The 27,728-nt window shown below is 41.3% G+C and overlaps 1 protein-coding gene across 6 annotated transcripts in view; it reads right to left on the reverse strand.

Annotated features, from left to right (window-relative positions):
• cadm1a (cell adhesion molecule 1a) overlaps positions 1-27,728 on the reverse strand; it is a 634,562-nt gene that overhangs the window by 219,454 nt on the left and 387,380 nt on the right. For 5 of the 6 annotated variants that reach the window (XM_015962034.3, XM_015962032.3, XM_054731108.2 and 2 more), the window contains one exon: positions 21,848-21,865. The exons of the other annotated variant lie outside the window; for it this stretch is intronic. In XM_015962034.3, coding sequence (XP_015817520.1) covers positions 21,848-21,865 — 18 coding nt within the window. The remainder of the gene's footprint in view (positions 1-21,847; positions 21,866-27,728) is intronic. 6 annotated transcript variants of the gene reach the window in all.

Raw genomic sequence — 27,728 nt, forward strand, 5'->3', positions numbered from 1 at the left:
TAGGTCATATCATTCTCAAAACTTCTTCCAAAAGACCCCAAACCATGCACTGAAAGACCGCCCCAAGACATGCTGTCCATAAGGGTTATGAACAGGAGAGGAGACAAGAGGCAGCCCTGGCATGGTCCAACTCGTACACACACTTCTTACAAGGACTTAATGGCAGTTAACATATAGAGATAGCAGTGCACTCCCTTCACTGGTTGCTTCTTAGCCTTCTCCAGTTAAGTGGACTGGTCGCATGCCCCTTTCAGCATATCAGCAAAGGTTAAGGAGGTGGTCCAGGGTTCCACCGGCAGAACAAAAACCACATTGCACCCTGTTAATCCAAGGTTGGGCTATGGACTTGGATACCTTAGAGGTGCATCCAGTGCCCCCACCAGGGAGGTAGAGCAGTGTCATCCCTCTGTTTGGAAAACACCCTTAGGGTCTCCTTTTCTTAATGGAACACAAACAGGAACTGGCAGATTTAGTCAGAATCTGCCCTGAATCGGCTGCAGGTCGTCCAGAACGCTGCTGCCAGGTTCTTGACAAATACGCACCGATGTAGCCATATTACCCCTGCCCTGGCACATCTTCACTGGCTCCCTGTTATTTTCTGAGTACAGTTTGTTATTGACTTTTGTATTTAAAGCACTAAACGGCCTGGCACCTCCCTATCTCTCTGACGTGCTCACTCCCTATGTACCCACGAGCACGGTGAGGTCGGCTGACCTCCTGCTGCTGTGCACGCCCCAGATGCGATACTGGGTGAACGAGCATTTGTGCATGCTGCCCCAAAGCTGTGGAACTCGTTACCCATTAAAGTCCGGCAGGCTCCATCATTGGCGGTTTTTAAATCTCGTTTAAAGACCCACTTCTACGATGTGGCTTTTAGACAGTGACTCGTTTCAGTGTTTTATTGTGTTCTTAGTATTCCTCATGTTTTATCTGCTTTTGATCCGTATTTTTATCTTCGGTTTTAGTAGCTTAGATTGGTTGTGTTTTGGTTTAGCCTGTGCAGCACTTTGGGCAGCTCCCATGCTGCGTTTTAAATGTGCTTTATAAATAAACTATGGCATGGTATGGTAAATTATTTTATTTGTTCATTATTTTTGAGTTGTAATCCTTCCTGAACCCTAAGATTACACTTATCCAAACATGTTGACACCCTAAAACCTAAAATGCTGCTAACTACACATAACCATAAAACACCAGAAAGCCCAAATCACAATCAATTCTACACAATAAACCTCTGGGCACCGGTACATTTGTGCATTTTCTTATTTGAAACCTTCCTGATAATCTTCAACTAGTGGAAAAAGTTCTAACCAAAGTAGAGTTTTAAACTTATCTCAATCATTTATGCGACGTGAATTTTGTAGCTGTCAGAACCTTGCACAGCTGGATTAAAGACCATGTTTGTGAAATGGCACGTGTGAAACGACTAAATGAAAACATATTTAACGTGAGCAGGTAGGGTCTGTTGTTTTAACCACCACCTCACTGTGTAAGTGAGGACAGCAGGAGGCAGCCGAGAAAAAGGTCAGGACCCTTGTTCTGCCGGACCATATCTAACGGTGAAATCCCTCCTGGCCAGGATTTGAAGGGGCCAGTTCAGTTAATCTGTGTGTAGACCGAGGCTGCTCAGAGGAAAGTTCACACACACGACACCCTGAATTTATAGGAGATGATCCTATTGGTCAGTGTTGCACTCAAACCGTACAATCAGAGCCTTTCTTAACCCTCTTGAGCAGCACGTGGCCCAGTGTTACTAAACAAGATGAGCTTCTTCACGCCTTCACCCATTCAGATGAATAAAAGCTATTGCTAATTGTGTGTGCACACTTTTATTTATGGGTTAAATGTCTATTTTAGAGTTCGACTCTGGCCAAATATAATGGGTCTCCAGCTAGAACATTAAACAGCTGCAGTTTTTATTCCAGATCCTGAAACACGAGTGGGGCAAATCTATCTACACGACGATTATAAGAGTGAATAAATATCGCCGCTTCATTGCAAGCGTTAACTTTTGCATTATTGAGAAGTTTTTTTTTTTTTTGCAGTTTCACAACATCGTGGCTTTAAGGGTTCAGAATGAAATGAAATTAACTTTTATGCAGGATCAGTGGTGATAACGGTAGCTGAGGCGTTCAGTGGATACGATGGAGATCCACTAGAAACTCAAATGGACTCTTTTTTTAAATAAAACTGTTTAAATGCATCATTATTGTGACAAGTTCAAATTTTCCAACGCATTCAGTCACAGGTGCCTCATTTATTCATTTTGAAGACAGAAAAAAATCAAGTTATCACAATTTTTTGAGCCGACTCTCCATTGGGGAGGTATTTTCTAGACGTCTGAGCGGATGAGTGTCCTTCCATTTATTTAGAAGAGGATCAGGCTGGTGCCACCTCAGGCTGTGCTTGTGAGAGTGCGGGCCATGATTTCGCCAGAAATTCATGCCTGGTTCTGTGATTCTGATCCAGACCGCTCATGGTTCTGGCTGAGTTTGGTGCTCAGAAGCGGCCCTAAAGGCTGATAATTCCAGCTTGGATCTCTGCCACTGAGGGGACATGTCCTCCAGGTTCTGCTCAGAGTCGTGCAACGCAGGCGACCGGCAATGCCACACATCACGCCAGCTCGAAGCTCCTGGACTTGGAACATTTTTGAGAACCAGGGTGGTGAGTGAGAAAACCTCTGAGGGCAATCCCATTTTGGCTCACTGTCCCTGGGATAAGTTTCTGCGATCGCCCACCACCTTACGCTGGTTCCCCAATGCACTCCTCTACCAACCCGCCATCTATCATCGGCCTCTCCTTCGAATGCTTCCCCCACCTATCTTTTTCTGTTAATGGAGTTTAAGGTGGTATTGAAAAATTAATGGAATATTCTGGCCACAGGAGGCGATAGGGGCTGGGTGGCCTTTCATCAACCCTGTAAAGGGTCATTTTAGCACGCACTGATTTAAGAAAATGATTTAAAAATTTGGAAAAGTTTCATAGTGTCTCTTTAAGCCATCCATCTAGTTCCACTTATCTGGGAGCAGAGAGGCCCAGACTTCCCTCTCCCCAGCCAATGGGGCCAGCTACTCTGGGAAATCCAAAGGTGTTCCCTGGCCAGACAAGAAACAGTCCGTCCAGCGTATTCTTACCCCGGGTTTCCACCGGAGCCGTCAGCAGCACGTCTTGCTCGCATAAGCTGCTGCTTGGCCCTTCCCACGAGACGCGAAGCAGCAGGGGAGCAGCTGTCACCGACCGAGCACGAAGTCACACGAGTGACTTCATCAGTAAACACAACAACAAGCAGGAGAAAACTACAACATGGTTTGTGTTTTATGTTCTGTCCGTTTTATAATCGCCAATACGGACCTGAAAAACAAAGGAGACCGCTAGCTAGGTGATAACTTCTCACGGGGACGCACAGTTAGTAACGTTTTTTTAAAAGTAAAGAAACGTTCTTTATTCTGAAAATCTCGGGAGCGTCTCTCCATTTCCGCGTCCGATTTCCTGTCTTTCCTTCCCCAAAAATGTCGAACTTGACCCGTTTCAGAGGCGTCGCGCGTAGAAAATAGAACCGGCGCATAAAGGCCGCGACATGCTGCTCCTGAGATGCGGCCGACTCGCGCTGCTGACGGCTCCGGTGGAAAAGGTTCTGCTGACCACAGCGGTTCCTATCAGCAGCTATGACGTGCTGCTGCAGTAACGTGCTGCTGACGGCTCCCGTGGAAAGCCGGGGTCAGTCTTCCTTTAGGTCTCCTCCAGGAAAACCTCACCAGGGAGGCATCCTAAACATAAACGTAACAAAGTCAATGTGGTTGAAACTCAATGCGGACGGTTTGGTGTTTAAAGACGAGTTAAAGGAGTCACTTAGCTAATAATCCTTCACGCAGTGTAATAAGAAACATCAGGAACCTTGTGTGTTTAATTCAAAGACGTCAGGTGAACATCTGACCTGTCCCTTTAAAATCCACCAGTGTGGTGCTTCCTTCTAAGCTGACAGGGCGTCATTTAACCATGTTTACAGTAGGAGTCAGCCAGCTGTGTGTGTTGATGCGTCAGGGTGAAGAACCGGCTTCAAAAAACACAAAAAGACCTAAAGATCAAACGTAGAGTTTTATAAAACCTACTCAGTCACACACACACACACACACACACACACACACACACACTGAGTGGAAAACTGGATTTGTGACACATTATTTAAGACCCGGGTGGAAAAAGCTTTGCGGGGGTTACAAGCTTGCAGAAAGTATTTAAGCGGCTTTTGCACTTCCTCTGCTGCTGAATGCAGAAAATAAAGTTAAAAAAATAAAAATAAAGATTTTTAGGCTTTTATTTTAGATTATTATTATGTTTTTTTACAAATCTAAACTGAAATTAGATTTTTGTCCCTCCATTTCTCTTATTAGAATGTACAAGTTTAATATAATTAGATGCGAGGCACATTTGAAAGTCGTCTCAGGACTTAATGGGTTAAATCACAGAAATCAAACTTACATGAGCCAACACGGCAGTGTTCAGATGATTTTATTAAATAGGGATAACTGCTGTGCCTGGAGTCAGAACATGTCTGAGTTTGGTTCAGTAGAACTGTATGCAAATGAACGTTTTTGGGGAAATAGGTGGGCTAAATTAATAATTATTTATGAACAGCTGAATTATTTATGCAACAGCTGTTACTAACTAGGTCTTTCAGTGTTGTTTTAGAGATGATTATCAACGTGGATGCTCAGAGTAGTTCAGCTCTTGCTGATTATGAAAAATACCGGATGAAATTTTATCATTTAAACAAGTAATTTAAAGCAGCTCGGCCCGATTTTAGTGTCTTACACTGTAAACCTGAATGTTTAAAAGGTAGTCGCAACATTTATTGGAAATCAAACATGTTGAGTTAATTTAACATTTTCTTCTTTTTTGAAGGCAGAACTCAAACTTTTCTAGTAATCTCAACTATTTCTGCATTAATCAAGCTGGAATAGCTGTAACTGGAATAAGTTATCAAACAAAATGATTAATTTCAATTATTTTGTATGTTTCTACATTACTGAGCTTGTCTTTAAGCCAACTAAGTGTGTTTGATAAACAGACTATAACATTATCAGATTATTAACGTATTTGTTGACCTATAGGTAAGACAACCAAGGAGAAGGATTTTGGTGGATTTCAGGAACTTTAATCAACGTAGATGTAGCAGAAGTTGCCGTTAAAATCATTAGACAGCATGGGATAAACTTCCACTGTTATGCTGACGATACTCAGCTATATTTATCCATTAACCCTGAACCTAATCGGTTAGGTAGATTACAGGCTTGTCTTGAGGACATAAAAAATTGGATGACTCTAAAATTTTTGCTTTTAAATCAATACAAGACGGAAGTTCTCATCTTTGGACCAGAGATCCAGAAAAGGAAATTGCTTAGCCAGTCGCCTGACCTTAATGGCATTAGATTAATCTCTGAGAACAAAGTAAGGAACCTTGGTGTTATCTTTGATTAGGACATGTCATTCAAATCCCAGGTTAATCAGGTTTGTAGGATTTCCTTTTTCCACCTTCGGAATATTGCTAAGATTAGAAGCATACTTTCCAGGAGTGATGCTGAAAAACTAGTTCATGCATTTATTACATCAAGACTGGATTACTGTAATTCATTACTCTCAGGAAGTCCACAGAATGCAGTTAAAAGTCTTCAGCTTGTCCAAAATGCTGCAGCTAGAGTTCTGATGAGAATTAAAAAGAGAGATCATATCTCTCCTGTCTTAGCTTCCCTACATTGGCTACCTGTTAAATTCAGAATAGATTTTAAGATCCTTCTTCTCACATATAAAGCTCTTAATAATCAAGCTCCATCATACATCAGTGATCTGATTGTTCCATACGTTCCTAACCGAGCACTTCGCTCTCAGACTGCAGGTTTACTGGTGGTTCCAAGAATATCTAAACTTAGGATGGGAGGCAGATCTTTTAGTTATCAGGCTCCTCTCCTGTGGAACCAGCTCCCAGCTTTAGTCCGTGAGGCAGACACTTTGTCTACATTTAAGAATAGGCTGAAAACATTTTTATTTGATAGGGCCTATGGTTAAAATCTGATGTTAGCCTAAATCTGGACAAGTGGGGGAGTAGAGGGAGGTGGAGTGTACAGTCGGTAAAGACGGCTCTCCCTTGCCCTGCCTCCAACATGCCTCCATCTAAAAAGGATAGGTTATCCAAAGTTATCTCTGTAGTTATGCTGCTATAGGCTTAGACTGCTGGAGGATCCACTGACCACTTTCCACACTCTACTGCTTTCTTCCACAGTCTGCTCTTTAACTGTATTATTTCCTGTTATTTCAGCTGTTAACTTTATTTTCTCTCTAAGTGTTTTTCTCCCCAGAAGAAGCTACAATGACGTTCTGCTGAGCTGTGGTGGCCTCATGGAGGGGGCCATCGTCTAGCACACTGCTGCTAACCACTTAAACATTCTCCCTCTCCTGATAATAACTTTTTGTTTCCTTGATGTTGGATGTGTTACTGCTACTTTACCTGTCTAATTATAGATCCACTAGGATAAATACAATAAAGTTTATCTCTCACCAAATAGAATATTTACTAAGACATCACAATATAACACATAGACACATTACTTGTCTTTGTGTGTGTGTGTGCGTGCGTGCGTGTGTGTGTGTGTGTGTGTGTGTGTGTCTTCTCCATCCCCAGTGAGTCGTGGAGGATGGCTGCTTATACTGAGCCAGGATTCTCTGGAGGTTTCTTCCAGTTAAAAGGGAGTTTTCCTCTCCACTGTCACTATATGCTTGCTTAGTATAAGGATTGCTGTATAGTCACTGACACTAGTCAGTGACTTGATGCAATTTGCTGGGTTCCTTATTTAGGAAACATTATTTCTGATTGGCTTAATGAACTGACCTGAATTGGAATGTTTATTATGTGAAGTGCCTTGAGACGACTCTTGTCGTGATTTGGCGCTTTATAAATAAACTTGAATTGAATTGAAGTTAAAGTCCCATTACTTGTCACACACACTCATGTGTGTGCGAAATTTGTTCTCCGCATTTGACCCATCCCCTGGGGGAGCGGTGAGCTGCAGACACAGCCGCACTCGGGAACTATTTGGTGGTTTAACCCCCCAATCCAACCCCTTAATGCTGAGTGTCAAGCAGGGAGGCACTGGGTCCCATTTTTTCAAAGTCTTTGGTATGACCCGACCAGGAATCGAACCCTGATCTCCCAGTCTCAGGGCGGACACTCTACCGCTAGGCCACTGAGCTGGTTAATAGTAGTTTATTAGATAAATACATAAACATTTAATCTGAAGCTGTAATTTTAGTTGGAATTTTGTTCAGATATGCCAAATACTAATTTTACCTATGGACACAAGAACCTCTTGGATTTCTCTTTTCAAAATAAAACTCCTTATCATTTTCTTTATTGCGTGACTTTTTGAGGCATATTTCCAACCCTAACCATCAATATTCAAACACACTGATTCACTCAGTCCTAATTAAAACATAGGTTGGAGTAAAACACTACAAATGCACCATCCTCTGTAGACTAAGTGTCCAATTCCAGTTCAACTGCAAACAGTAAAACAGTTGCAATGACGAGCCGGAAAATGTTCAATAAACTGAAAGACCATCACGGCTTTTATTGATTTAGAGAAGGAAGATTTATATTAGCTGTTCCACTGAGTTGATTTTAATTACAGTAAATCTGTCATCAATTTCAACAAAATTACAAGGTACAAGTGCTGATGATGCAGCCAGCTTTATCATCACCCATACCTTATAATTTAGAGCTGAAGTGACGAGATAAACTGGTGTTAATCACTCTCTATAGATCTGAAGCCGATGCACTCTCAAAATAACAAATTCCCTCATTTTCTTCACCTAATGCCATTTACTGTCTTTAAAAAAGTCAAATCTGGATCTACGTTTGCACCAAAATGCATAATTTTGCTGTAATTTTTTTATTATTTGCAACATTAAACCAGAGAATCATTTCCAAAGTCAGTTCAACAAACATCCGTGAGCTAAAACCCACTTTATTATGAAGTCAGCCGGCGGGGCTGGAAACTGTTCAAGTATTATGTGACGTGGGCGGGTGGTGCGCTAACAGATAACAGGCATGTTTCTGGACTGTGGGAGGATTCTGGAGCTTCCAGAAAACAAAACAAGGAAAACAACAACAGCACATACCGTAAATCCCCTAATATTAGCCTGTATTCAATTAACGGCCGGGTATCATATTTTGGCCGGTGTCGGAGTCGGCGGAGGTGAATTTTGTGGCCGGGTGGAATGAGGTAACAAGCAAGTACGGGGGGCGGTTGTGTCATCAGTCTCACTTTTGATTTGCCAGTGATAGACCGCGAGGGTAACTTTAACCGTGCGGAGACGAAGAGGAGGCGAAAATTTGACATCAAGTTCAAAGAGAACGTGCTGATTACTCCGCTGTTTCTGCGGTCGGTAGATCTTTTAGAACTGCAGTTCAAAGGTAACTCATGAGGTGAATATATATGAACCCAGGTAGCAGTTTCTCTTTAGGATTGAGAGGAGATGCAGGAAGATAATAAACAGGCAGGAAAGAAAAATAGTCAAATAAAAACAAGTTAGTTTTTGTACCTGCTGGTTGCAACAAACAGACACCATTGAAGGTAATCAGAAGTGAGGAACAGAAAATGAAATAATTATTTTAATGTTTAGAGCAGCAGGAACTCCGAGAGGCTGCAGGCGCATCAGTGAGTTTGCGGCCGCTGCGCAGGGGGAGGGGGGAGAGGGCTGAAGCAGGGGGAGGGGGGAGAGGGCTGAAGCAGGAACTACCGTTGTTAAAAGAAATGTGTTTAACTTTGAAAATGTGGGCGCAATTTTAATTGTCAAAAACTCCAGCGAACCATTAGTTCATTTTGCTCAAATAGAAATAGAGGCCTGTCTCTAATTCTGGCCCTCCTTCCAATAAAGGCCTGGAGCTAGATGAGCTTGAGTCAAATTCAGGCCCGGGCCTGTATTAGAGGATTTACTGTATTTAGAACAAACAACAACATAAAACTGGGCTGATTGTTAAGCAAATGTTACAGCAATTAAACCCATTTGTGTGTTTATGTTTACCTTTACCTAAACTGTTAAAGAAAAAAGGAGCTTAAACGTCAATAGAAAATGTTATCCCAGATTTATAGCAAATAAATGATCAAGTTAGGTACAATAATATGAATAATAAACTTATTTGTAGTCATATCTTTGGCTCTTTTTAATAAAATATCCTTTTAACTCACTTTCTCCAAAACATCAGAAGCTATAAACTAATATTTGCTCATTATTACATTTTCCCTGTAGAATTAAACCGTTTGAATAATTTTCACCCAACTCTGAGACAAACTTTCTAACTACACTGGGTCGTTTAAATCATAGACATGAATACGTAGACGTACCATCAGGGCCCGAGCGTAGCCCTCTTTTGTACGTTTGTTGTGTTTAACTCTGTAATCCATTACTTTGTTCTTCTTTACACAGTTCAGTAAAACTGTTGTGTTCACGTCTCCTTAATTCTATTGCTTCTTTCATCCAACTTTAGCTATAATGAGCTAACTAGGCCGTATAGTTTAACTTTCATAAATAAACACATTTCTGAAATAAAGTCTGCTGTTTAAAGCAAGTTTCTAATTGATGTAAAATGTTTCTGAATATTTATACTACGTGAACATCTTTGGTCCCTTGTAGTTTTGAGGAAGCGTCTCTGGAGCTGAACCCCCTGATCTCGGACCATTTAGGACAAGGAACACACACAAAAAGGCTCGTCTTCAACACGGCACTTGGTGCTTCGTTTTAAATCAACCTTTCCACCAATAAACAGGCGAAACATGTTCTCCACCCTCCAGTTTTCTTCTTGCTTCATTTCCCTCACCTCTCATGCCTCCTTCTGCACACAGGAGGCAGAGGGGGAGGCATTGTGCTGGAATCAAATAAAGAAATCGAGGAGTAAACAGAGGAGTGGCGAGGGAGGCGGGGAGGGATGGATGGAACACGGCTCTTCGCTGGTGTCGCTAATGATGAGGAAAATGGAGGGTCATGTGGGAGCTGGGATGGAAGGAGGGGGAGTTGTAGAATAGAAAAGTCAAGACCGCTGGAGTAGTGGGCGGATGCTGCGCGCGTGTGTGTGTGTGTGTGTGTGTGTGTGTGCACGCATCCTCCTGGTGTGTTTCCCCAATCTACGTGTTTGAGTCGCGTGCACCGACATGTGTTTATAATATTACACAGAGGCCGAACGTGCCTTTATTTTTGTAAGACAAAGCAGGTTCTACATGAGTGAGTGTGTGTGTGTGTGTGTGTGTGTGTGTGTGTGTGTGTGCAGCCGAGTGATTAATGCGTCAGAGAGGCAGCTGTGGTCTGGGCTCACTCGTGTGAAAATATCCTTCCAAGAGAGAGAGAGAAAGGCGAGAGCAGAGGGAAACGGGGGAGGAGGGGGAGGTTGGTGGGGTGGGAGGGTGCTTCTACATCCTCTGGCAGATAAACAAAAGTAAGCAGCGAGCCTTTACTGGGGTCAGGGAGAAGAGGAGAATTACAGTAGAGGGAGGGGATCCGAGAACACTGCAGCATCCTCCTCCTCCTCCTCCATCCTTCATGCACGTCTCCTTTAACGCCTCCTCATCCTGCAGTTGTTGCAGCAACTTTGGGATGAATGAATTCATTAATAAACTAACTGATTTAATAAGGAATGATTAATTTTTCTAATATGTGACTTTTATTTTGGAAAAAACATTTCAAAGCAAAGCTTTGAGAAAACCCCCAGAAACGTCCCCATTTCAACTTAAATCAGCTGAATTATATTCAAATATTTAACATTAAATGTGAAAATGCTTAATATTAAATGGAAGTTGGCATTTATGTTGCATTTGTTTACAATCCCATCAGTCTGAAAGACAATTAGAACCAGTTTTCCTGGATTGTGTTCACCGTTCAAAGGGCAAAGGTCAGCATCACTGCCTGTGATGATTTATATAATAAAGCAGCTGCATATTTTATAAGTCGCGCCACCCTCCTTCCTCTCAGGCAGATTATGAAATCTGAAATGAGTGTGAACCTTATTAAAGCCATAATTAAACCTGGAGCTCCTAATAAAACAGAGTAGCTCAAACGACCCACCTTTGTTTTACATTCATGTCATCAATAATATGATGATAACATTTATGTCTCGACAGTTTTTACTCCTAATAGTTGCATAATGTATTAGTGGTGGGTACCGGCGGGACTCTGGCTAATCACCACACAGAGGAGACGATACGATCAGCTATCCTGATTGGTCATTTTTAGTTTAGTAAGAAAAATCAGGATGCTTATAGGACATCCGGTTTTACTGCAAGGGTGTGTTCGAGTTTGGACCGCACCAAAAGAAAGAAATACAGTTAATGTTCGCATGTAAATTCTCAAAAAATATCTCTATACTGATTTTGAATATCCATTCGGTATCATAGCACAAAATGTTGTGGTACTTCAGTGTATCGATGTTTTCTTACGCGCCAATAATGTATAAAACACCTTAAAGTGACAGTGTGTAAGTTTCCTGGCGATAGGGGGCGGTACATACCTAAATCATTGCAACCGATCGGTATTTTTGTGTTTGAGTAAGACCTTCAGCCTGGCAAGCCAGACTAAATAAATGTATTATTTAGTCTGGCCACGCTCCATTGACGGCTCTCGGTTGTGGGGCGGGTTCTACCGTTGTCTTTCAAATGATCTCCGCATTCCACTGGACAATGAATGTGACATACTCTTGTTTCACTCTGTTGCATCATCCCACCCACCAGGCATATAGAGTGCCCTGATTGGCCCACAAAGCGGATAAAGCTCTGTGATTTGTTCACTAAGCAGATAGAGCACTATGATTGGCCCACCATTATGGACCAATCACAGCTCTTTATGTGTTTGAAACCATCTAGAGAGCTGTGATTGGCTAGCCAGAGTCCTGGTAGGAGCTGCTGAGGTTCCAATGGAGCATGCCTAGACCAAACTTTGCAAAGCTAGAATTTGGTCTAGTTCACTAGGCTATAAGACCTTAGCTACGGATGGCCATTAGGGCCAAACATCTCTGGGAGAGCAACCTCCAGCAAAATGACAAGCAGGTCAGACTCCCTTCCATCACTAGCAACGAGTGAGGAGGTAAATGTGTTAAACAACATTCATCAACTTATGCAACCCTTTGTTATGAATCAGCTAATGCATTTTGTCCTCACAGGCTCCCGTAGAAAGAAACATGACGTCTTATATGGCGTCACCTAGAGACTTAGACCTGCTCCCATCTATTTGAGACCCGGTTTTAATGATTTTATGTTACGAGGAAAACTATTTTCACGTATAGCCTGCATGTCAAACTCAAAGTGACCAATCACGTTTAAAAACAAGTTTCACAGTGAACTTGGTCTTTAACTCACTCACTGCCAGCCGTTACCTGATCGCTAAAGCCCGTCGCTGCCAGCGTTTCTCACCGTTTTTTAAGAGTGACAGAACGTTGTGCGCTAGCATGATGTCGACGCCAAAACAACCAAAACAAAGCGGAGACTCATCTCTTACATCAGGAAGAATCCACATGTTTCGAGCGTTATCCGTTCTTTCATAATCCGTTGTTGAATTGTGATCGGCAGAAGCTTTTCCGGTTCGCGCCTCACCTTTTTTACAGCAGCGACCCAAAACGATCTCCTAACACATGGATGTTCTGCTTCCTGATCATATGACGTGTGACGTACGCGGATGAAGATCGGCTTTAGAGCTGAGGTGTGTGTTCTCACGGAGCGGGGGCTCGTCCGACACCCACACAGCAAAAACATGCAAATGCAGTGAGCGGTTGGATTTAAAATGGCGACTTCAGTCGTCAACGGCAGTGAACGAGTTAATGTCGGAGCTGTTGAGGAATTTGAAGGAAGTGCTGCGCTGAACGATCGGAGACTTGCGCTTGCCGTAGACTTTGATGGGCAGACGAAAAACTGGCGTACTGGTGAGCCTTGCATCATAGCGTGGCGTCTCTTCATACCGCTGCAGACACACACGACCCAGGCTGTAACTATGCTGTAAATCTGCGCCATCTATACTGTACTATACCGTATGTGCCAGCACATACCTCCTAGTTTCATTCTCAAAAGCCTTTTCTGTCACGTTAAGTGTTGCTTTTTAGCAGAACTACAGAAAGTTTACACAAGGACTCTAAAACTGCAGAGGCGTCATCTTCACACACATCCACAGAGCCTGTGGTAGAACACAGCTTGTACCGGGGAGCCACCGTGCATCCCGACTGAACCGTTTCCACTGTGCAGCCAGTCGTGTGGATACTGTGTTGAGTCAGGCAGCTGCAGAACAGCGTGAGAAAGCAGAAAGGAGATATCTCGCCATCAGCCCCTGACACTTGCTGGGGGAAGCAGATTTACTCTTCAGGGGCCACGACAGGTGACAAACAACTGATGACAAAGGTGTCTTCCAAAGAAAGACATTGAAAATATTGCTGCGGTGCAATCTATTCACCAGTGGTGTCGTAATGTTGGAGGGAACCAAGGCACGTGAGATTTATTAAAAAATATATTTACACAAATGTATTATTTTTATTTTCTTATTTATCTTTCCTAAACTTTAAAACAATGCTGTTAACGTAGGAATTGTCAGAGCTTGGTCCGCACTGCCGGCAGGAAGTCGGGCTCGTTCCCGGTGAGAGTTGGACTCCACCAAGGCTGCCCCTTGTCACCGATTCTGTTCATAACCTTTATGGACAGGATTTGTAGGAGCAGCCAAGGTGTGGAGGGCATCCGTTTTGGTGGCCTGAGGATCAGGTCTCTGCTTTTTGCAGATGATGTGGTCCTGTTGGCTTCATCAGAACGTGATCTTTAGCTTTTGCTGGAGCGGTTCACAGCCGAGTGTGAAGCAGCTGGGATGAGAATCAGCTCCTCTAAATCTGAGACCATGGTCTTGATTCGGAAAAGGGTAGAATGCCTTCTCCGGGTCAGGGATGAGGTCCTGCCCCAAGTGGAGGAGTTTAAGTATCTCGGGGTCTTGTTCACGAGTGAGGGAAAACTGGAGCGTGAGATCGATAGGTGGATTGGTGCTGCATCTGCAGTGATGCGGGCGTTGTACCGGTCTGTCGTGGTGAAGAGAGAGCTGAGTCAGGAGGAGAAGCTCTCGATTTACCGGTGGATCTACGTTCCTACCCTCACCTATGGTCATGAGCTTTGGGTAGTGACTGAAAGAACGAGATCACGGATACAAGCGGCTGAAATGAGTTTTCTCCGAAGAGTGGCTGGGCTCTCCCTTAGAGATAGGGTGAGAAGCTCGGTCATCCGGGAGGGGCTCGGAGTAGACCCGCTGCTCCTCCACATCGAGAGGAGCCAGTGGAGGTGGCTCGGGCATCTGGTCAGGATACCTCCTGGATGCCTCCCTGGTGAGGTTTTCTTGGCACGTCCAACCGGGAGGAGACCTAAAGGTAGACCCAGGACACGCTGGAGGGACTATGTCTCAAAGATGTAGAGACGGGGGCAGAGGTACCTGAAGTAAACACGGGATTTAAGAACTAAAGTTGCAGAGGCAGGGAAATATCTCGCACAGAAGAAGAAAACTAAATAAAGCAGGAATTCAGTGGAACGGTAGCGTCCAATGTTTTAGAAACTGTCGGAGTTTAGATCCCTGCAACTTAGAAACATCTAAATACTGAATCTAAAATCGTAGATTTGATGCTATAAAAGACATAACCTAGATTTAATTCTGAAAATTATTTCATCTCATTTGTTATTTTTCTGTGACATTTTATTTATAATCTATTGTGGATTATATAATCTAAAACAGAAATGTAGTTACCTAAAATACTTCCTACCAGTTAAATAAGAAATGTTTCATGAACAAAACTAAAACTCTAAACTGTGTGGGTTTCAGTCAAAATGTCGCTTTACTTTTATCTTTTCTAATTAATTCACAAATAAATGAGCTGTTTTACTTATTTCAAGTTTCTGATGATGTTTAATTTAAAATAAATATAAAAATGATTTTTATTAAATGAAAACTTATTTTCACTCTCTCATTTTTGGCAACAGAGGCTAAAACATTCAGAGTGATAGAATAATTCGAAATAATCATTAGATATGGATTTTCAGTGTCCCACGCTCACTTGCATCAGGTGTTTTCTGGATCATTTATTCAGGGTATCTGCAGGTTTAAGGGAGCCACATTTAAGACTTTTTAAGACCTTTTATAAGGCCACTTTGACCAAATTTAAGCTATTTTTAAATTAAATTTATGTTATAATTTCCAGCTATTGCCTGGAACCGGTGCTAACCACGTCGCGAATTTGGGATTAGCCATCCAGTTACCATTAAACTTGCACTTCCCCATGGTGCAAGCTCCCACTAGCTTAACCAGCTAGCGTGCTCATCTAAAAATAGCCCCCTTTCACAACCAGCTGAATGTGTACGGTTCCGCTTACGCCAACATCGTACACAAAAAATGCTGAAGACCAACTAGAAATTCACAAAGATTTCATAGAAATAAAATAATCTTGTTTATTGGGTCTTGGGTAATTTAAGACCTTTGGAAACTGTATTTAAGGATTATTTGTCATTTTTAAGGATTTTTAAGGCCTTAAATTTGGAAAAGCAAATTTAAGACTTTTTAAGACTTTTTAAGGACCCGCGGATACCCTGCTTATTGGATAAACCACAAATATGAAGGACTTGTATCAGTTATTTATCTGCAGCTCAGCAGCTAAACATGGATGCTTACCAAACATGACAACTCCAGAACACAGAAATGTAAGATTCTGTTGTCCGTGGATGACGTCGTGAACTCTAGGTGATAGTTGTTTATTTTTTAACTCCAGAAGGCGGCAGGAGAAAAAAACACTTTTCTACATCCCCTTCAGTCAGACCAGCAGACAGACGGGGTCAGGGGTCAGGGCAACGGAACGCTGCGGATGAATCCTTGTTGTTTTATTTTGTTTTTCTTTGTAAGTTCTGGGATTTGAACAGTGGCCAAGAGAGCTCAATAAACTTGGGAAAGTGAATACAAACCGACGATTAGGCTGCCAACATCTTCATCAGTTTAATAATAAATGAGCTGCAGATTCTGTTTCCCCGGAAGTTCGAACACCGGCAGAACTATGTCAAGAACATCTTTTCATCGCCTCGTCAAAATGTGAATGCATGTTTTATAAAAGCTGCAAACTGCAGAGAGGAATGGAACTTTTTCAAGTGATTTCATGGCGGTCGTGAATTAGCAAAGTGCATGTCTTCATGAGTTATGCTGGCGCCGAGCAGCCTCAACTTGGAACGTGAAAATTAAGACGAAGCATCTTCAAAACATCATAAAGGAACAGCAAAGCTGCTCCGCCGGGTTCTGCTGGCAGCCTCGGCACCAACACGCCGGGAGTAAAACCTCTGCTCCCTGTTAAACTTAACTACAACCATAACTTCTTTTATGACGTGCACTTGACTTACAGTTTATGAATTGTGCTGTTTTCCTCCTGCAATAATTTTATAATACCATTTTGATGGGCTGAAATAAGACGTTTTACTTGCTGAAACGTTGCATTCAGCTTTTATCAGGATAAATCAAAGAGTCAACAGGAGCTAAAAACATGGCTTATTTACGAACGAGCGCTGCTCTCAGCTCGCCGTGGGGCTCTACGCAGCTCGCGTATTGACAAACGTAGATTGCAATGCAATAGACTATAGTGAATATTGACAATTCAATAGCAAAGACACCTCCCTGTAGCTGAGAGGTTTCCCTGTGCAGGAGGAGATGACCTTGCTGAATACATATTCTGGAGAAACGCTGATAGAGCTCCAGTAGCTTGGGAAATTGAATCTGTGTTATAGCAGAAAAGCATACAGGATGACAAGCAAACAGTGTGTGTGTGTGTGATTGATTTAGTCATTAATCTGAGCTGTGTGTGTGTGTGTGTGTGTGCGTGCGTGTGTGTGTGTGTGTGTGCTTGAGAAGAGCCCGTCTGTGCACACACGGATAAGACTTCTTGTGTTTAACTGCTGCATCTCTCAGCCCACCTCCATCCCGTCACGTCCTCCATTCTATCGATCGGCCCACAGAACAAACACACAAGACACCAATGCAGAAAATAAATAAATAAATAAAAAACAGAAGGTTTGTCTCTGTTGTTTGGTCAGGAAGGGAAACGATGTGACCTTTGACTGCACAAACTCTTTTTCCTGCTTTGATTTTTCCACAACAAGCAGTTTTAAACTGTTAAAGCGAAATATGGGAATGAATTTAACAAGATCTTTGCACCGATTTAGACCTTTTCTTCTTCATTATAAGTTTGAAAAGCGTTTATTTTAGCAAGCTGGAGGACAGCGTGATTATCTGACGGTGTTTAGGATCAGTCTGAGATCCAGTTCACCGTCACACACACACCGGTAGTAAATACATTCATCTGGTTGATGCTAGCCACTAACAATAATACCTAAATGGAGACTTCAAACCTTTAAGAGTTTGTCTTTGAGGAATGTCATTTTATTATAAAAAAGTGTTTGGATGGATCTTTGTTTTTGCCAGATTGATAAGCTAACTGCTAGTCACAAAAAGGCGTACTAGCAGTGCATTTCTGCCCACCCAAAACAAATCAGACCTACAATATTTCCTAGTGTTTCAATCAGAGTTAGGTTATAAATCTAAAGGTTTATAGGACTTTATTTGGTTCTTTAGACAGATTTCTGTTAGCTTGATTTAGCTGCAGCAGCTAGCTATAGCATGACTGGTGCAAGCTGGAATACGTGCAGCAGGATTACATCAATATTTCTGCAACAAAAATCATGCGTTAAAAAAATGTTAATAGAAAATTTGCATTAATCACCATAAAATTATTTATTTATTTTACTTTATTTAGCGTGAGCAGAACTGAGCTCTATTTCTAATAACTGATTGTGTTTGCATAGCTATCTACAGCCGTTTTTACAAAACGCCGTCAATTTGCCGCAACGCTGAAGCGGCTCCAGGGAGTCGTAGGTCGTTTATAAGTGGTCAGACCATGGCGGCACATGGGGACTACATGAGGACGGTCTCTGCACTGCTGCCGACGTCCGTTTATCTTGAACATAACTTGCTTTTCATTGCGATCGAAGCCGCACTCATTAGGTTTTTAAAACTCGCTCCTGAAGGTGTCTGTCCTCCACAGTCCCCGTGCAGTCGCTGGTGATCTGAGCTCCAGCTCTAACGGAGAAAAGCTAAAGGAGCGCCGCTTCGCTCCAGATTAGCTCTGTTAAACAACTTCAGTCCTGCTCAAATTTATTAAAACTTCAATCATTTTGAGGATTTTAACCTTTCAAATACCAGTTTGATTACTCAATGTCATGGCTGCAATTTATGAAGAAAAAACCCACAAAAACACAAGAAAATTGTAAATTTGTTAAATATATATATATATATATATATATTAGGGTTGTCACGGTATGAAAATTTAACCTCACGGTTATTGTGACCAAAATTATCACGGTTTTCGGTATTATCGCGGTATTTTTTAAACGGTGTTGCATATGTTCAGAAAGCATTGATAGTCCTGTTCTACACAAACTGAAATAGTTCTGAAAAGGTTTAACAGTGTTTATTAAACCTAAAATAACACAAAGCCTTAGCAAAAGTGCAACTTTTCACAAGTAAAGGAACAAACAGCTTATTTTTCTGGAACATGTTACAGTAGTCAGTGCAGGTTTAAATTATACAAATCCAAACATTCGAAACATAAACAATATGTAAACAAATCAAAGAAACACCACTTGTTTTCTCATATACTTGTTTTCTTCATTATCAAAATGAAAATCTAAAACTCCAGTCCACACTTGACTTGAGCGCTGTACAAGTCAACCTTAAAAAATATGTATTTAAAATAAATATCCACTTTAAACAAATTACTAAAATAACTACTACACTATGTAATCAAATCCAAATGTTCAAGTATAAATGGCATTGAATAAGTAAACAAATCCATGACAAGGAACTAATTGTATATTTCTCTTCATCATCAACAAATAAGATGCTTCATCCAGCAACAGGGTGTCCGTGACACGGTTTAAATGCTGGCAGAGGACGCTGCGGCTGCAGTATTTAGTGACTCGTTGCATTCTCCCTCAACCAAAAGTCCTCACGTCATGCATTTAAGCTAAAATGCTAATGTTAACTTACCTTGCACTGGCTGTAGAGACGTGGGTGATGGTCACGCAGATGTGCCATTAGATTTGAAGTGTTGCTGCCTTCTGCAGACACTTGTTTCCTGCACGTTCTGCAAACGGGATAGCTGTCTTCTATTAACTGTCCCTCAGCATTTTTCAGAAATCCCAAATATGCCCATACTTCCGATTTAGTCTTCTTTGAGGGCTGATGGATGTCCTGGGCGCTGCCGTCGCCTCCTTCGGCCATTATTTCAGCTTCAAAGTTTTGGTGCCGTTGCAAATTAAAAAGTGCGTGTGCGCGCCGCGGGAACTTCAGCTGAAGCGACGGTGGCTGGTAAGGGTCATCGCGCCGAAACCGCGGCCACGGTAAACCCACCGAGATAATATAGTTTTTTAAAAACTGGACGGTTATTTTTATTGTCAACTTTTTTACCGGGGTTTACCGCTATACCGGTTACCGTGACAACCCTAAATTATATATATATATATATATATATATATATATATATATATATATATATATATATAGTGGGGCAAAAAAGTATTTAGTCAGCCACCGATTGTACAAGTTCTCCCACTTAAAATGATGACAGAGGTCAGTAATTTTCATCATAGGTACACTTGAACTGTGAGAGACAGAATGTGAAAAAAAATCCATGAATTCACATGGCAGGATTTTTAAAGAATTTATTTGTAAATCAGGGTGGAAAATAAGGATTTGGTCAATAACAAAAATTCAACTCAAGACTTTGTAACATAACCTTTGTTGGCAATAACAGAGGTCAAACGATTACTATAGGTCTTTACCAGGTTTGCACACACAGTAGCTGGTATTTTGGCCCATTCCTCCATGCAGATCTTCTCGAGAGCAGTGATGTTTTGGGGCTGTCGCCGAGCAACACGGACTTTCAACTCCCTTCACAGATTTTCTATGGGGTTGAGGTCTGGAGACTGGCTAGGCCACTCCAGGACTTTCAAATGCTTCTTACGGAGCCACTCCTTTGTTGCCCGGGCGGTGTGTTTGGGATCATTGTCGTGTTGGAAGACCCAGCCACGTTTCATCTTCAAAGCTCTCACTGATGGAAGGAGGTTTTGGCTCAGAATCTCACCATACATGGCCCCATTCATTCTGTCCTTAACACGGATCAGTCGTCCTGTCCCCTTAACAGAAAAACAGCCCCAAAGCATGATGTTCCCACCCCCATGCTTCACAGTAGGTATGGTGTTCTTGGGATGCAACTCAGTATTCTTCTTCCTCCAAACACGACGAGTTTATACCAAAAAGTTCTACTTTGGTTTCATCTGACCACATGACATTCTCCCAATCCTCTGCTGTATCATCCATGTGCTCTCTGGCAAACTTCAGACGGGCTTGGACACGCACTGGCTTCAGCAGCGGAACACGTCTGGCACTGCAGGATTTGATTCCCTGCCATTGTAGTGTGTTACTGATGGTGACCTTTGTTACTGTGGTCCCAGCTCTCTGCAGGTCATTCACCAGGTCCCCCCGTGTGGTTCTGGGATTCTTGGTCACCGTTCTCATGATCATTTTGACCCCACGGGACGAGATCTTGCGTGGAGCCCCAGATCGAGGGAGATTATCAGTGGTCTTGTATGTCTTCCATTTTCTGATAATTGCTCCCACAGTTTATTTTTTCACACCAAGCTGCTTGCCTATTGTAGATTCACTCTTCCCAGTCTGGTGCAGGTCTACAATTATTTTCCTGGTGTCCTTGGAAAGCTCTTTGGTCTTGGCCATAGTGGAGTTTGGAGTCTGACTGTTTGAGGCTGTGGACAGGTGTCTTTTATACAGATAATGAGTTCAAACAGGTGCCATTAATACAGGTAACGAGTGGAGGACAGAAAAGCTTCTTAAAGAAGACGTTACAGGTCTGTGAGAGCCAGAGATTTTCCTTGTTTGAAGTGACCAAATACTTATTTTCCACCCTGATTAACAAATAAATTCTTTAAAAATCCTGCCATGGGAATTCATGGATTTGTTTTCACATTCTGTCTCTCACAGTTGAAGTGTACCTATGATGTAAATTACTGACCTCTGTCATCATTTTAAGTGGGAGAACTTGCACAATCGGTGGCTGACTAAATACTTTTTTGCCCCAATATATATATATATATATATATATATATATATATATATATATATAAGCTTTTTCTGCCGGTGGCATTTATTACGGTAACCAAGTTATTGGTTATGTTATGAAATATCTAAAACATTCAAATTTTTGCATCAGATTTTGTGTAGCAACATTTTTAAAAGTTACCATCTTCTTATGACCAATGAGGACAAAAACATCCCATTGACTTCCAATCAGACCACAGTTCTTGATTCTGTAACATCTGCAAAAAATAAGTATGCTTTCTGTGATTTTAGGGTTTCCTTTAAAGAAAAGTACTCACATTTGTTGTACACTTCCTAACTGTTTTTGTTTTCTACACTTTGAAGTTCAGTAAGAGAGTCAAACTGTGTTTTAATCACTTATCTAAGGTAAAGTTGACCTTTTGACTTCAATACAAACAGAAGATCTAAAGAAATGTGTGATTTGGTGGTGAACAGTAAAAATCACAAATTTGACTACTTTTCTCTAAAATGAAACGCTAACATCACAGAAAGCATTATCATTTGTCGCAGAGGTTACAGGTTTAACTGTAAAAACTGAAAAAGTGGGAATGGAGGAGGTGTGTGGTCAGGAAGACATGCAGGAAAGGCTTCTTACCTGGGTCCTGTGCAGCTCCTGGGTTGGAGGTGGAGGGTTGGTGGGAACAGGCAGAGAAAAGGAGGAAAAACAAAAAGGGAAATTAGCAATCCAAGTCAAATTTTAAGCTGATTATCTTAATTTAAAAAAAAGATAAAACAAACAGCTGTGGATGCTAATACAGTTCAGGTGGAACAAGTGAAAATGCAAATAAAAGGGGAAAATGCTGCTTTCCTCTTAAAAACGTTCTAATATTCAATGAAAAGCAGACAGTTTCAAAGAAATCTGATGACGTTTGGACTCAAAAAGCAGATAATAAGAGATGTGACATTCAGAAATCAACTTATTATTAAATAATATTGTGATGTTTTACTGTAAATACTGAGAAAACCAACTCCAGGTACTTTCATTCATTCATCATCGTTTCTACAGTAAACATCTTTATCTTCAAGATATTTTCCAAAAGAGCCTTTAGACGAGGGTAGAAGATAAATAAAGTCATTACTGCTGATTACAATCATTAGAGCTAATAGCTTTCATACACAGTTTAGGGGCTCAAATATACGTGGAACCACAAAAGGGCTAAACGAGTGATAACAGTGAGCGGTGGGATGTTGCCAGGCAACCATGACACTCCAGGAAGTCTTTCTCCTCTGCCAAGAAAACAATCCTACACGTAATTGTCTTAGACGTCGTGTTCATTCTATGTATTAACCCAAGCTATTAAAAACAAAACTGGTGAGGTTTATCACTGCCCAAATTACCTTTAATTCGGAAATGCTATTTTTATCTGTAATTTCTGTGCAAATTAAACCTCATAAACCACTACATTTAATCTTTAAATGTTAGTCCAAAAGTTTTAATCTAATCTTTTGTAAAAATAACATATTTTTTTCCTAAAAAGCTGGAAAAAAAGATCTGTGTGAAATCAGTGAAAATTTCAATGTTGCCATTTTCTAAAAATCACAAAAATACAAAGGATTTTTTTTTATTATGGCATAATATTCATTTGGGTTTCTGTTTACATTTGTCATCATGCTTTTAGAAAATCTGATTTTTTATCCTGACACAAAAGTGAAAAAAGTCCAATTAAAGTGTAAAAAAACCTCCGACTGAGTTCAGACAATGTGGCCGATTTAAAAACAGTAAACATTTTAGACGTTTCTCTTTGTTTATATCATATATTTTCTCCAACTTCTTTCAATTTCTTTTAAACCAAGATGACGGAAATGTTTAATTGTTGTAATCTTATCCATTAAATGGATGTGTAAAACAACATAAATCAGTAAATGCATTTTGTCCTCACAAGCTCCCATTGAAGGAAACATGGCATCTGATATGGCGTCGCCAAGAAGCTCCATTGTATTTTAAACCTGATTTTTATGGTTATTCGTTACAAAGCCGCCAATATTTTTCAACAACTGGGCATCATTTCATTCATTTTCAGCAACATTTTGATGGGTATTTCTGGAAATTAAAGGTAAAAACTACACATTGTCTCTTTAAGAATGGTGTTCCACAAGGTTATGTTCTTGGCTCCATTTTATTTATTTTATTGCTTTATGTACTGATTTTATATCAACAAAGGTGTAGAATCTTGTCCCAGGGATTCCAGTTCACCTCTCTCACCCATTCAACCCACTTATGAAACATAGGAGTGATTTCTGATGATGATGCATCATGGTAACCCACACATCAAGAATGCTGTTTATTCATGTTATTTGTTCTTGAATGCTTATTAATTTATTTCACCTAACTTATCCAAGTCTTGTTTGTTACAATATAACCTCTTTAGATTAATCTTCAGCTAATATAAATTAATTATACTCACAACTAATGTGTGAAAAACTGCAAAATGTGTCCAAATTGCAAAATAATGGGACATAATTAAGACACTTAGGTACTAAACAGTAAAATTAAAAAGGGATGTGTAAACTAAAATCTCATATTTTGACATAAATATTACATCAAAGCATTTTTATGTTCCCTATTGTGCACACTTTAGAGTATTGTGTATAAAATTCCATTCATAGACTCACACTGTCATCCTAGAATAAATATTATAGTAAATAAAATATGTTAACTGGTTCTTGTTGCTCTGGGGAAGATACAGTGTAGAGTTTTTACAATACTTCATATGATATCAAGTAAATACTGACTTTAGCCTGATGCATGTGCAGTGTTAAACTTTCACCAGTCCTATTTTATTGTTTGAATATCAGCACAAAATATCTGTGTCATGCACCTTCTACGAGACGGGAAGAGAATACACCCACGTTTTGGAATAAATCAAAGTACACCGACTTCATCCGTGAAACCATACTCAGCTGAGCTATCTGTGTAAAACCAACAGTGGAACGGAGGAGAAGAGTTGGCCTTCGGTACAGCCTGGCACCCACGAAGGTCCTCATCACAGAACAGCGTTTTCCAGCCAAGTGAGCATCAAGATTCCAGTTAAGAGGCAGATTTTGATTAGAAAACCTATTTCCTTTTCAAGTTTTGCCAAATTTCAATCATGGCGATATTCTAATTACCATTATCCAGAGCAAGGAAGCAGCACAGAGATTGAGTGGGACTGCGTAAGTGAGGGAGAGGAGGAGTGAGAGCAAGGCTGGAAAAATTAGGACCCAATGAAATAAAGGAATGTCAACTCAGTTCGATCTCACAGCTGTACAGATGTTTCTTACCCAATAATTAGCTTTTGTGATTGTTAAACACATAGCTGCGAGTTTAAGAGCGTCTGCGCTTTTCTGACTAGGAATCAAGACCCGATCACGTTAAACTCAATTCAAAGCATCAACTGTCTGAATTGCTTAGTGTTTTAATGAGAATCAGACGCTCAAATCAAGCAACCTGAGATCAGATTTGGAAAAACACACAGTGGCACAACTTGTCAGTTCCAACAAAATGCTTGCTGTGCTTGACAAAAGCTTGATGGAGTTTGACAGTCTTTAGTTTCAGCAGAAAAGCTTTTACCAAACCCGAGCACTCGCTAACAGAGTAAACTCCAAAGTCTCTCAGCATTGCATCAGTGCTCTCTCCTGCTTAAGCATTCAACCGTAGTACACAAAGAGCGGTGGAACAAAGTGCCTCAGAGAGACACACACTCAACCCGGACCACCCCGGTTAATGTTCAGGCGGTTAGAGGCTACGGCTCTGCTGTGGGGAGGCTGAAGCAATAGGCCGAACATAGAGAGGAGAACCCCGTGTTAAGCAAACCAGAAGGTGGGTTAAGAATAACTGCACAATCACTTTGCCCCTGACGGGGTTTGCAGAAGGGGGGTTTCACTACCCCACCATGACCTTCAACCTCCAGGGGTGAGGTTAAACGACAAGGACTGCAAAGATGCATTAAACATGAATCATGTGGACTGAGAGCTAGCCAGTTCGCTCCTGAGATGATAGGGACATTAGCCAGGGTTTCACTGGGGCCTGAGCTGCATTTAATTAAGGTATCCACCACCTCCAACGGTCTCCCTCTCTGTCCGACCCACATACATGGCCGTAAGGAGCTCCAGATAAACACTTTCTCTTCCTGGCTCTCACTGAAAAGCAGAAATGCATCCTATGAGAAAGACCCACGCTTGGATCTACCATTCATAAGAAAATGACAATATGTTGCTTATGTAAATAACACAATAGCACCAACTATGACACATGGTCAGTCCTTACTACTGTACTTTGGTCACATACTTAGTTAGTGGCCTAGTGGTGGAGTGTCCGCCCTGGGATCAGGGATATTGGGGTTCAAATCCCAGTCGGGTCATACCAAAGACTTTAAAAATGGGACAAATGTCTCCCTTCTAAACACTCAGCTTTAACGGGTTGGATTGGGGGTTGGGGGTTAAACCACCCCTGAGCACCACATGGGATGGGTTAAATGCTGAGATGAATTCACCAGTGTGTGATGACTAATGGGACTTCAACTCTGAAATGGAATTATGACTGATTTAAATCATTCTGCCTAGCATCAAAATCCTAATTCAAAGTATAAAAATCTCAAAATCCAGCGTAAGAAGTTAGTAATATGCCACATTCCACATACTCCGGAATCATATTCCGGAACTGCGCTGCTCTGGGCGGCTGCATGTTGGAGTAGCTCTGTTGACTATATGTACGTTTTGCCTTTTTCTGGACATTTTTTCTTTTAGTTTCTCAAGATAAACTGTATTTTTTGGGCATTTTCCTTTTCTGTTTCTGGTGCTGTGAAGCTTAGAGGATTTTTACTGCTTTTTTTTTTTTAGCTTTTTGAGCATTTGTCATGTGTAACCATGGCAACAAGCTGGTTTACAATCAAGAGCAGCTGATTAACATTGGAAAGGCTGAAATAATACCTCAACTGAAGCCACTAATCCCAGATGAGCTAAAACGCAAGAAACGTGGGTGCAGAGCGGGAGCAAAACGGAGACAGAGAAAGAGGAAATTCAAACCATCTCTTCCATCGATCATGATGGGCAATGTGAGATCACTGGCCAACAAGATGGATGAACTCCAAGACCTTTCAAGCACTCATCCAGAGTATCGGCAGTGCAGTGTTATGTGTTTCACTAAGACATGGCTGCAGGACCATATCCCTGATTCCAGCGTCTCTCTGCCAGGATTCCTGACTTTACGAGCAGACAGAGATCTGAAGAGGAGCAGGAAAAGAAAAGGAGGTGGAGTGGCAGTGCTTGTCAACAACAGATGGTGCCATCCAGGTCATGTTTCAGTGAAATGTCGTCTCTGCGGCCCAGATGTTGAACTCTTGGCAGTAAGTTGTTGCCCATATTATTTGCCAAGAGAGTTCACCAGTGTTGTCTTGGCAACCGTTTATGTTCCACCTTCAGCCATTGCTGAGAATGCATGTGATGCCATCAGTTTTGTTGTCACTAAGCTACAAACCCAGCACCCCAATGCATTTGTGGCTATATCTGGTGATTTTAATCAGGCCTCGCTCTCTGCTACACTTCCAACATTTCAACAGTTTGTCAGCTGCTCCACCAGAGAAAACAAGACATTGGATTTGTGTTATGCAAATGTAAAGAATGCATACATGTCCAAAACAAGACCTCCTCTGGGACAATCAGATCACAATCTTGTTTTTCTCTGCTCAGAATACAAACCACTTGTTCAGAGGCAACCTGTGACAAGAAGAACTGTGAGAAAATGGTCACATGACGCTGAAGAAGCCCCGCAGAGTTGTTTTGAGACCACAGATTATGACTCTCTGCCAAGGATATGAAGAGGACATCAATGCCATGACTGGATGTGCCACTGGCTATATAAACTTCTGTGTGGACAACATCATACCCACCAGAACAGTGAGATGCTTTGCTAATAACAAACCCCGGATACCCAGTGAAAGAATCTGCTAAATGAGAAAAAAAGAACCTTCAAGGAGGGAGACAGAGAATTATTGAGGAGTATACAGAAGCAACTGAAGATTAAGATCAGAGACAGCAAGGAGGCCTACAGGAAGAAGCTGGAGAACAACCTACAGAGGAACAATATCAGAGATGTCTGGTCAGGGATGAAGAAGATCACAGGCTTCAAGCAGAGGAAGGATTGCACAGATGGCAGCCTGGACACAGCCAATAAACTGAACAAGTTCTTCAATAGGTTCAGTTCAGGAACAAACCCAGTGTAACGAAATAGAGTGATGTAACTATCTAGAGTTGTATTTTAATACACTGTAAGGAGATCACTTGTTATAATCAGAAGATGGGCTGTTTTTATCATCAGGGAGTTTAATTAAACACTCTGTATTGACTTTGAGACAAGAAAAGAGAGAGAGTTGAGATCGTTTAAGAATCTTTAATTTCTTAATTATAAATTCTTAACAATCTACCAGGACTAACTCTGTGATGGATGAAAATGGATTTGGATGTTGTGTTGGTGCGTGTGTGTGTGTTTTGTTCAGGAT

This window comes from Nothobranchius furzeri, chromosome 10, assembly GCF_043380555.1.
Source record: "Nothobranchius furzeri strain GRZ-AD chromosome 10, NfurGRZ-RIMD1, whole genome shotgun sequence".
Taxonomy (NCBI): domain Eukaryota; kingdom Metazoa; phylum Chordata; class Actinopteri; order Cyprinodontiformes; family Nothobranchiidae; genus Nothobranchius; species Nothobranchius furzeri.